This window comes from Trichoderma evansii, assembly GCF_050947405.1.
Source record: "Trichoderma evansii strain SZMC 28006 chromosome Unknown GGI43scaffold_14, whole genome shotgun sequence".
Lineage (NCBI taxonomy): Eukaryota > Fungi > Ascomycota > Sordariomycetes > Hypocreales > Hypocreaceae > Trichoderma > Trichoderma evansii.
Window position 1 is genome coordinate 897661 of NW_028145192.1, and position 11685 is coordinate 909345.

The 11685-nt window shown below is 49.6% G+C and overlaps 3 protein-coding genes across 3 annotated transcripts; 2 read left to right on the forward strand and 1 right to left on the reverse strand.

The window, feature by feature from the left end:
• The first annotated feature begins 1411 nt into the window (after window positions 1-1411).
• Window positions 1412-4057, forward strand: GGI43DRAFT_93581 (NADPH--hemoprotein reductase). The gene is made up of 3 exons (XM_083210539.1): window positions 1412-3431; window positions 3503-3781; window positions 3867-4057. Exons 1-3 carry the CDS (start codon window positions 1644-1646, stop codon window positions 3882-3884), a joined length of 2085 nt encoding a protein of 694 aa, XP_083059343.1. The 5' UTR covers window positions 1412-1643; the 3' UTR covers window positions 3885-4057.
• A 3564-nt stretch (window positions 4058-7621) lies between these two features.
• GGI43DRAFT_423830 (uncharacterized protein) lies at window positions 7622-9420 on the forward strand (the record flags this gene model as incomplete). The annotated part of the gene is made up of 6 exons (XM_083208290.1): window positions 7622-8496; window positions 8560-8650; window positions 8717-8806; window positions 8863-8954; window positions 9010-9267; window positions 9315-9420. 6 exons carry the CDS (start codon window positions 7622-7624, stop codon window positions 9418-9420), a joined length of 1512 nt encoding a protein of 503 aa, XP_083059344.1.
• Window positions 9421-9826: 406 nt separating this feature from the next.
• GGI43DRAFT_409049 (protein kinase RIO2) lies at window positions 9827-11504 on the reverse strand. The gene is made up of 2 exons (XM_083206440.1): window positions 11320-11504; window positions 9827-11226 (listed from the first exon to the last, which is right to left on the reverse strand). Exons 1-2 carry the CDS (start codon window positions 11380-11382, stop codon window positions 10039-10041), a joined length of 1251 nt encoding a protein of 416 aa, XP_083059345.1. The 5' UTR covers window positions 11383-11504; the 3' UTR covers window positions 9827-10038.
• Window positions 11505-11685: the final 181 nt, after the last annotated feature.

Sequence of the window (11685 nt, forward strand, 5' to 3'; positions counted from 1 at the left end):
GTGGGAGTAAGCTCAGGATCTTACCTCCGAGGTACTTATTCCTGGCGGTACCCATCTTGACAACTATTCACAACTCTACGATTGATTCCGATTGTCTCCAACTGCACGAGATGCCCCTCCTGCATGTATCTACGCAGCAGGGCAGATTCAGTGCATCTGAGGCAGTTTCCCCCTTTCCTCCTATGCCGCGGCATATTACTTCATATGTCGCACTCCAACTGAGAGCTTGTGCAAAAATACCTACAAAGTACATGCCTAGCCCATAGACGGGGTGCTGGCGCAATCCTGTACTCCGACAGTCACCTCAAGTGCCGTTCGTTGACCCGACCGCGCCGTGGCCGCTACTCCATACCCCATTCCCGTCCTCCGTGCCGGGGATTTCCAGGCCAAGGAGCCACTAACGATGCTTCATCTACATCTTCGCTTTGGCAGCCTCAAGCTACCCGCCCCGCAAAGAGTGCACCGGGTGTGAATTACTAGGCGACCAATGCGGTCGTGTGCCGGTAACGGGGGCGGTAAAATGTCTCATGGGCAGCTGATATCTGGATCTCTCTGTGGCTCTGTATGGCCAACAGCCGGGCTCTTGATGCTGCCAAGGCATATCCAGGTATAGGCAGTAATATGTAATATATGCGTAGATACAAAGTACAACGTGGCTTCAACCATTCACCTCTATTGTTCTGCGCTAGAATCTCGATGATGGCGTCAGCAAGCACATGCAGACTGGGGCAGCCTCGCCACGCGTATACATATCGCACACACTGGCCAGCGTTTGACCCGACGATGGGCGCCATTGCTCACCATGTCCCGGAATTGAAGCAGCCGGATTCAAGCCCGTACGGGGGTCCAAGCCGCGTCGCCACAAAAGGCTGTTTAGCACCGCCTGGTACCTCGTAGTAGTAACAATGTGCCGTAAGCTGGGGTTGGAATGATATCCAAGTGTTAGTAGACCAGGCTAGAGAATCAGATGAAAAGGCACCGCCGCCCCTCCTTCTCGGATGGCAATGCCATTCAACTATTTCTCTCTTCCTTTTCCTTCTTCACCTTCCGCCCTTTTCCATTTCTTCTCCATTTCTTCTCCATCTCTCCGCCTGCCTCGTCTCTCTCGCCTAAACTCCCGCGACAGGTTCCCGGAGAGAGCGGCGTCATTTTCAACCGCACGTATAAGTGCGCCATAAGCCCGTGGCTTTGAACCCGTGGCTGCGTATTCGTACTACTATTGCGACTAGGTACTTAATCGTACATTAGCGGCCAGGAGTTCGCGCTCTTATCGATCAGTCGATTCTTTTTTTTTCTATCCCACGCCACGACCCACCATCAAATCTCTCTGGCCTCAAGCCCCTCCCCCGTTCTGTTGTTCCGGGCTAGACTAGACCGCAACTCGCCGACGGGCAACTCGCCGACCGACACTGCCCGCAAAAGGCGCTTGTGCTGATCTCAGCCTTAAACCGACCAAGGCCAGGCGAGGACACGCTTTTTTTTCTCTTGTTCTCTTTGCTGCAAGGGGGTTTGATAGCAAGATCCTATTCGACATCTTGCTTCTTTACATTGCGCTGAATACTACCTGAACTTTGGTGATTCGGGACTGTTTGGTTGAACGAGAATCAAGCGTTGTCTGTTGCTGTTGCAGCCCCGCTGCCGCCATGGCGGAATTGGACACGTTGGACATTGTCGTCCTCGGAGTCATCCTTTTGGGAAGCATCGCATACTTCACAAAGGGCTCGCTCTGGGGCAAGCAGAAGGATCCCTATGCTGCTGCGACCAGCCTCAATGGCAATGCCGCCAGGCCTGCCAGGACCAGAAACTTCGTCGAGAAGATGGAGGAGTCTGGCAAGAACTGCATCATTTTCTTTGGCTCGCAAACCGGTACCGCTGAGGACTATGCCTCTCGTCTCGCAAAGGAGGGCAAGAGTCGCTTCGGCCTCGAGACCATGATCGCTGACTTGGAAGAATACGATTTCGATGCTATGGATACGATGCCCTCCGACAAAATTGCCATCTTCGTTCTGGCCACCTATGGCGAGGGCGAGCCAACTGACAATGCGGTTGAGTTCTTCGAGTACATCAAGGAAGACGGGGTTAGCTTTTCCCAAGGCAACGATGAATCCCCGCTGGATAACCTCAACTACGTCGCCTTCGGTCTTGGTAACAACACCTACGAACACTACAACACCATGGTTAGAGAGGTCGACAGGCTCTTGACCAAGCTGGGCGCCCACCGTATTGGCGCTGCTGGCGAGGGTGACGACGGCGCTGGTACAATGGAAGAAGACTTTTTGGCTTGGAAGGACCCCATGTGGACTGCTCTGGCTGCCCACATGGGCCTGGAAGAGCGCGAGGCTGTCTACGAACCCATATTTGCTATTACCGACCGTGAAGGCCTGACTGCCGAGTCCCCAGAGGTGTACGTCGGCGAGCCTAACAAGATGCACCTTCAGAACACCGCCAAGGGTCCCTTCAACGCCCACAACCCGTACATTGCCCCCATTGCCGAGTCCTACGAGCTGTTCAAGGTCAAGGACAGGAACTGCATCCACTTGGAATTCGATATCAGCGGCTCTACTCTTTCGTACACCACCGGTGACCACATTGCCATCTGGCCTACCAATGCCGGCGACGAGGTTGATCGATTCCTGCGCGTTACTGGCCTCACTGAAAAGCGCGGGCAGGTCGTCTCTGTCAAGGCTCTCGAGCCCACTGCCAAGGTTCCCTTCCCCACTCCCACCACCTTCGACGCTATTATCCGCTACCACCTGGAAATCGGTGCTCCCGTCTCTCGTCAATTCGTCTCCACTCTTGCTGCTTTTGCCCCCAATGAGGCCATCCAGGCCGAGATGACCAGATTGGGTAACGACAAGGACTACTTCCACGAAAAGACCGGCTCTCAGCTCTTCAACATCGCTCGCCTCCTGGAACATGTCGGCAATGGAGAGACCTGGGAAAAGATTCCCTTCTCTGCTTTCATCGAAGGTCTGAACAAGCTGCAGCCACGTTACTACTCCATCTCGTCTTCCTCCCACGTCCAGCCCAAGAAGATTTCCGTTACTGCTGTTGTAGAGTCCTCCGTAGTTATGGGACGAAAGGACCCTTTCCGCGGTGTCGCTACCAACTATCTGCTCGCCTTGAAGCAAAAGCAAAACGGAGACCCCAACCCATCGCCCTTTGGTATGACCTATGAGCTCAACGGCCCCCGCAACCGGTATGATGGCATTCACGTCCCTGTTCATGTCCGCCACTCCAACTTCAAGCTGCCCTCCGACCCTGCCAAGCCCATTATCATGATTGGTCCCGGAACTGGTGTTGCTCCCTTCAGAGGTTTCATCCAAGAGAGAGCTCAGCAGGCACGCGAAGGCGCAAATGTTGGACGCACGATGCTGTTTTTCGGCTGCCGTAAGAGCTCTGAGGATTTCATGTACGAGGATGAATTCGCGGTATGTATTTCATTATTCTCTTACCTTGCTTGGTTCGTGTTGACTAATCAATGTCTCTTCACTACCTACAGGAATACAAGAAAGCTCTTGGCGACAAATTTGAATTGGTAACTGCCTTCTCTCGAGAGTCTTCCAAAAAGGTTTACGTCCAGCACCGCCTCAGGGAGCGAGCCGCCGAAGTCAACGAGCTTCTCTCCCAAAAGGCTTTCTTCTACGTCTGCGGTGACGCCGCCAACATGGCTCGCGAAGTCAACACTGTCCTTGCGCAAATCATTGCTGAGGGCCGCGGTGTGTCCGAGGCTAAGGCAGAGGAGATTGTCAAGAACATGAGAGCAGCAAACCAGTACCAGGTATGTCTCATCCCCTATTCCCCATCATCTGAACTCCCTCTCCACCCCGCCATGAAACAAACAGCCAACTAATTCATTTTTATAGGAGGATGTCTGGTCATAAAGAAAAAAAAGTGCATTCAGCACAAGTTGATCAAAACAAGCCTACCCCCCTCAAAAAAAGGCAAATTACATAAAAATTCATGCCGAGAAGGGAGGCCGTGGCCTTTTCGATTGCGATCACATTGGCGGGCGTTTGTTTATGAAAGCCATGCACAAACATCTGGGAATTGTTTTGTTTTTGTGTTTTATTAGAAGAGACCCGTATTATCTGGGCGTCGGATCTAGAGGTTACATAGCAGGAATGGCCTGAACAGCGCACTTGCATGGGGATTTTTTTATTTTCGATGTCATTATTCATGCTGCGTGGGGTGGTGGGATGAATACGGAGTAGAGCTATAGGATATGAGATGGGCTTGGATATGATCGGGTGGGAAAAAAAGAAACAAAAACAGCGAATGTGCAGGCTAGGATGGTTACGAAAATACTACATTTACAGATTTAATCTATATATTATTCTCAAACTCTTATGCGTGGTAGCTATGCATCGCCACAACTGCCGTTGCCAGGATTCAGTCTGCTAGAATCTAGAACCCTGCAACAGCATATCATAGGTTGATCGGGAGGCTATTACTTGGGAATCTTAATTACAGCGTCTCATCTTAAAGTAGGCTGCGACTGGTATCAGCCATGCATAGCATCTTGTCGGCCGCTTAACTTAGATACACCGAGACGGGAGATTCGAGACAAGGCATAATGCAAGGTCTCATATCCACAGCCACTGACCGGCAGTCTTACAGATACTATGTACTACTGCTACTACCAAGACTAGTATGTTTGTGGCGCTCGTGACCCCTGAGAGCCAATTTACTTTTTTTTTTTTCCTTTTTTCTTTTAAAGAGCAAAGTGTATAAGTGGCAAAGCTGAATAGCTGCTGCAGTTGGCGCATTGCCTAGGGTAGTGGCTCTGGATTGGCCATTTGTTGGGCAGGGAGATAAGCGGGATTGCGCCGTTCTCCTTGCTTCGAACTTCCTTGCCGCGTCCAAAGGAAAATCAGCATCTGATGTGATAGCTGATAGCTCGAAGAGTTCAATGCTAGGATTAAATTCATAGCCAGCGTGAAAATGCGAGTGCTGCTAGGTATTGTAGAAAGGAATATCCTATCATCTGCGAGGAAGATGAATCGCTCTGTTAGCTTCCTGATGCCGCATAGCAGTATCAATTAATATACCGGCTTCTCAATTTCGTTCCTGGTTGACTATCAGCAAGCAAAATAAACCCAAAGTTTATATACATAGTAATTACAAGAAACAATAGCCCCAAAAGTCTTGCCCAGGTACCATAAAAAGCAACATTCCCCCAAAGCACTGGATCGACCGTTGGACAAAGCAGCATGTCTTAGTAGAATGGGACTGCGAAGCCGGCTTTACCAATGGCTTGCGAGTTGACTCATCTTGACCAGCTTGCCGTCTACCCCGTGCATTTTTGCTGGGCCTGTCAGGTGGATAAGGGACCCTTTTGCAGTCATTTGTGCAATATGGGGAAGTCTTCCGACCAAGATGGATCTTGTCTCATCAGAATCCAGTAATCCGGTTGGCCAATATACCTTGCCTTCCGATGGTGAACCACGGTTACGCATGTCTGATAAAGAGGGAAAAAGCAAAACTCTGGCTCGGGAGCATCAATGCATGCACTCACCTACCTTGGTAGTACCCGTATTAGTGCAAGGCCAGATCTACCGATATCCCACCATCAATGTCGTCCTTATAAAGAGAGGATCCCTGGGCAAGATACCACAGCAAAAATCCTTTCAAAAAATATGCCTATTATCCCTCGTTAATTTTTCCTTTTCAATATTGAGCGCTCTATTTCGACTCGACTACATCTTTATTTGGACTAAGCTGCTGCCTGGATTATATCGCTCTTTTATACTTTAATTATTTAAGCCTCCGTGACCACTGTGTTACATTGCGTGAAGCAGCAGTATTGTATTCTTGCTCTGCATACAGCTACTATAATTCGCTAATTCTGATTTTGAGAGTCGTTTGAGGTATCGTCTTGACTTTGGAGTAAAAGGACAGTTTCGAGGAAAAAGAGGCAACTGCCGAAAGGAGGAGAGAGTGCTTTGGATTCGAATTCGAACCGGCATTGGAAGCGAGCATTCGCAAACCTGCAAGACGGCGACTAAGAACTATCCAAATATCAGTACTAGGCACAGAGAAGACCCATAAACATTAATTCATCTGCTTGGGACTTACACTCAAAAAGATTGAGCTTCCACGACGTCCAAGTGCCGTCCTTTTCTCTCCAGACCTGACGAAAGGCAAAATACCTACTACTTCTTGATATCCTTTCTAGCTGAAGGTTATCGATTCCCCGGTACTCTCAGTACTCTTCTGGGCCAAAGCCAAAGGGACGCAGGTTCGATTTTTGCTTCGGAGGCGTCCAGAAACTTCCCATAGCATCGATATTCCCGAGTCGAGGCGTCTGTTGCCCCTAGAGACAGCAGATCGTTGGCAGGCACTTGGCATCAACAAGCCAGCAAAAGGTCCGAACCGACAAACAGCTGGCAGTAGTCAAGCACCGGCCTGCCAAATCGGCTCTGCTCTGGCTCTGAGAGCATTTCGTCATCTCTCGCTTCCTCTGGCCCTCGCGATTTCTTCCTCCCTCACACTCGTCTTTTTTTTTGTTTACTAGTAATTCTGGCCTCGAATCTCGCAGCCATCACGCCTGCACCAACATCGGTTCCGACTCTTTGGCATAGCTTATCACAACGACTCCTTCCTCTTTCTTGGACTCTTAATTTTTGCGGCTTCCGTTTCTACGAAGACACCGCGTTGCTACATCCGCTTAGGTAAGTTGATTCTGCCATTCTCGCCTACGCTTCTACCTTCACGTCGCTCTCTTCTGGCTCTCTCTCTTCTTCTTCCTTTTACTTCTCCTCACAGCATCACATCACCACATTCCTCGTCACTCACTTTCAGCTTTCTGCTACGGCCAAATCTCTGCATCACCTTCATCTTGCTTGATAGCTTGTTCTATCTTAATTACTCTCGCTTCATCTCAATTGTCTTGGTAGCACCATTTGCCTTCGTTGGCCCTCGAGCTTCATTGTCTGCAACACCACGTAAACCCAAAGTCTGGGTAGGGTGAGCATATCTTCGAATGACTCGTCCCTGCTCCCAGTCTTTTGCTTCCCTCAGCCCCTCTCTTCCTTTGCCCTGGCACAGTATCCTTCGCTACCAATTCCCAGCATCTACCAACTGGTAGATGGACCATTCAAATGCCTTCTTTTGTTACGCCTACTCGCCCCATTCTTGATCCTTCTTTTTGCATCTTTTCTCCTTGCTTTCTATGACATCTCCATCTCTCGCTCGTTATCTTCAAGTCGGGTTGACTCATGATGGTCTTTCTGCATTGCTATGCTCTACCTTGGCCACGCTTATCATTCGATGCTAACTCTTTGATTGGTTCAAGATTTTCGTCGTACAGTCGAACCATTTGTCATTTTTCTTTCGATCACTACTGTGGCCGATCTGTTGTTCTTTGGGTAAGGCATCTCCGATTGCATTTGACTGCTCAATATCGTTTCATGTCTAGAGCATCAGTGTGTTTCTTGCTCTTCCTTGGTTCAGACAGATTGCATCATTTGACTCTTTGACAGTGGAGTGATCTATGCTGTGGACGTCGACCAATATGGCATGCTCTTGTTCTTCCATGCTTAACAAGAAGAGCCAATCTTTGGCAACACACATTCTACATGGCAGCATATCACTAACCTCGTATACAATAGGCAATCACATGTCTTACCATCTCCACACTGTTGCCGAATCCAAAATGGAAGCCAACAGCGGCGTTGCTAATCCTTACTATACCGGCCGAGCCTCTCACGGAGCTGCGGATCCCGGCACAATTCTTAATCACTTCAATGGAATGACGCTCGGCGGCATGAGTATGCCCAGTAATGCAGGCCCTGTCCCCATGGGGCCAGGCCATGCATTCATGGTAAACTCGGATAGCCAATTCGTCCTCACTCCCGTTCCGGCCGCTCAGCCAATGGGCCTTGGTCATTCCAACGAGAACCCATATCTTAATTTCTCAGGTGCTCCAGGCGGTTATGGTGCTTCCTATGTCGGCCTTTCAATGCCTCTGTTGCCCTTTACCCCTGGCCGCCCCGGTACTGCTCAGCCTCGTGTGGATCGTGGCCACTCTGATGTTCCAGGCCTTGAGAATCGTCGTGGTTCGTACTCTACTACAGAGTCTGCTCCTGCCACCCCGTACTACGGCGGTGCATTTTCCATTGTTCGCGACTATCCTCCTCGAGTGGCTAGCCTCGATCGGTCTTCCTATACGACTCCGTCTCCCAACGCTACTAGCCTTGCTCCCATTGAGACTGGCAAGCCCGTGCCCATTGTCATCTCGGACCGCACTATTGATGAGCTTCTCAAGAAAGAGCCAACTATTCCCAAAGCTGTTCCAGCTGTGTTCACTCCACCCGGTCAGATGAAGACGCTTGAGCAGAGTCTGGAGAACCGCATCCCAGGCAATCGCAATGTGTATATTCGTGGTCTCCATCCCACCACCGACGATGAACTCCTATACCACTTTACTTCTCGCTTTGGCGCTGTTGAGACGTCCAAGGCCATCATCGACACTAACACTGGAGCTTGTAAGGGGTAAGTTCTATTTACTTCAGTGATCTTTATCTCTTTCCATCTTCTGATACTGACATGATATAGATTTGGGTTTGCCAAGTTTTACGACGTTCGCGACTCTGAACTGTGCATTCGAGCTTTCCACCGCCTTGGTTACGAGATTGGCTTTGCCCGGGTAAGATTCAATCATACTCTTGGTCCTTGACCGCTCTCTGCAGGGGCGTCGGCTAATTACCTGTAGGAATCTTTTAATTCTCGCCTCAAGGCGGAGGGCGATGATGGCTCTACTAACCTCTACATCTCCAACCTGCCCAAGAGCTTGAACGAAATGGTGAGTCAGATTTTGGATGTATTCGTTTTCCAGAGCTGCTGCTAATACCTGCGTAGGAGCTTGCAACCATCTTCCTTGGATACCACATCCAATCCAGCAAGATCCTTCGTGATAGCATGGGAAACAGTCGCGGTGTTGGCTTTGCTCGGTAAGATTCCTAGGTTTCAACTTCTGCAATTCTCTCTCCCTCTGACACCGTCTAGATTTGATTCTCGTGATATTTGCGACGAAATTGTCCGCAAGTTCAACGGCATTGGTATTGGCGAAGAAGGTCTCCCAATGAACATTCGTTACGCCGATACCCCAGCTCAGAAAGAGCTCAAGAGAGTCACTGCCGAGCGCCGCCAGTTCCGCACCAATGAGTACAATATTGGCGCCTACGGTACTCCTCTTGTTGGTTTGAACCCTGCTCTGTACAACCAGCAATCCCAATGGCGACGCAATCTGCCCCAGTCTCGAAGGTTTGTTTCTGCCGCCTAATGTCATGTCTGGCTGCTAACCCTCGCAGCGGCCTGTCGTCCTCGTCGCTCGAAGACAACGTGATGCGAAGCTCAGTGATCCCTCGTGGACAATCTGTGTACGCCTATGGACGAAGCACTTTTGCTAAATTCTAACTCTTTTGCTAGGGCGACTACAAGCGCGGATGCTACGATTTCGACTCCCACCACGTCTGAGTGCGATGAGAGTGTTACGATTCGAGCGGAACCAGCTACTGTCGTCGCCACTGGCAAAGAGAACATCCAACCATCTCCCTCTGCCAAGAAGGAGGCTGTGAAGAAAGAGTCACAGTAAATGCCATGTCGCCTTCATTCATTTCCTTTTTTGTCTTTTTTTTGTCAGCACTTTTGTGCCATAATATGATGCCGGCTGCTTTAACATCTCTACTACTACTTGTTTTGGACTTTTTTGGGACCACTTACCCCAACAGTCAAAGTAGTTTTATGCCATGGCGGAAAACATTGTTCTAGGTCCGGAGGATAGCTGATACGTGGGATCAAATTGTGTGGAGGGATCATTTTATGTGCCTTGTGTACTTTAGAGTCTAGGTAATGGTAGCTGTGGCAAAAGTTTGGCGGCGTTAGTATCGTTTTGACACACACACAATAATGAGACTATATTATTCCATCACTCCAGTGCTCGTATCCTGTATAATTCCGTGCCTCTAAAAGAGTATGTCTTCTATTTTCGCTTGCCAATTTTCTTCATTCATTAGATTTTGAATAAGACAGAGATTATACTGCCAACGCCGCCATCTCCTTGCTGACGTTGCTTACGGCTGGCTCATCCTGCAAGAGGCCTTGTGACAGACCATCACTTAGCAAAGCCTCCTGTCCACTGCCACTTCCCTCTCCTTCATCATCATCTTCGACTTCTGAGCCCTCTTCTTCATCTTCGCTGTCTTCATCGTCGTCCTCATCCTCTTCGTCTTCTGCTCCCTCTTGCCCCTCCTCTTTCTCTGCCTCTTTCCTTTTGAAGGCAGCCTCGAGGTCCTTCAGCATCTTCTTGGTGAAGCCTGATGCCTGTACAGTAGCATCCAGCCGCGTGAGCCCGTTCTTTCCGACAGTCTTCTTTGCATCTTTGAAAAAAGGCCCGGGTTGAGTGGGGGTGAAGTGGAATCGACGTAAAAAGAAGCGCTTGATACAGTTGACATCTCGGTCAAAGTACATTTCAGCGTTCACATGCTCCATAGACACCATCTGCGGAAAGTCGATGATAACTGGTTCGAGCTTAATAGACTCTGTGCCATCCTCAGCTGTCGATTTAATCTCCTTAATCAAGATATTGAACTCGTTGTAATCGCCATGGATCAGGCCGTGGCTCGCCAGGCGGAGGATGAGTGAGATGAGTTCTGCGTAGAGAGAGGCTGGGTCGGGGACTTCGCTTATTTGTCGAAGGGGGAAAGCGTCTATCAGGGACATGACGATGGTATGTCTGGATTGTGCTATGGGTGACGGTACCGGAAAGCCTTCCTCGTGGAGAGCTTTCATGAAGGCGTACTCTTTCATGGCGGCGAGCCTTGAGAGATACATCCATGACTGGGCATTGCGGTTCTTTAGGTAATCTCGGTTGGACTTTACTGTCCGGAAAGAAATTCGTCCCAGGCGATGGATCTTCAATACGCATTGCTTGCCGGAGTGATCCGCGACAACCATGATGTCGCTTTCCTTTCCAACTCCAATTCGGTTACCGACGCTGTAGACATCTTTCCGGCTGGCGTGGGTGTGTAGTGCTAGGTAGTCAAGACCTCCGTATGTCAGGCGGTATCCGTCGTATTTAGCCTCTTTGACACGGGCGATGAGGCCGACTTTGGCGAGAGTAGAGATGCTTCTGTGGACGCCGCTTGCGCCGCCTCGGAGGCGGGATAGTTTCTCTATTAAAGGGGTAGGCACGATTTCGTGATTCTTGCTGCCTGCTTCGACCTATTTTTGTCAAAAGGAATATTGTTAGTGATGTATTCCCAATATATATACATGCATATATGTATTTTGCATATGAGCTGGTGTCGAACGTACAGCTGTGAGGACTCGCCAATCCTCAGACGCCAGATGGCGCATTGCTCTGGTGTCCAACTTCATGGCTGGCTATGTGATCTGTATATGGCGAAACTCTCTCGATATCTTTTAAAAAATAGTTATTGGACCTGGAAACTCTTCGTATGCGGGTATCTTTTGTCTATTTCATTACAGCGGAGGGGTCCTTGGAAAAAGTTGGTGGGGTCTACCCAAGCAAAGTGATGGAAGAAATTTGGCCAAGATCTTATCGATAAGCCAGATTGAGCCAGGGTGGTGTCGCTAGCCCTAGTTCATACTAGCGAGTTTTGCTCCGGCGGCGACGGCACGTGATCATAAGGCTGGGGTTCAGCGTACGTAGCTTGTCCT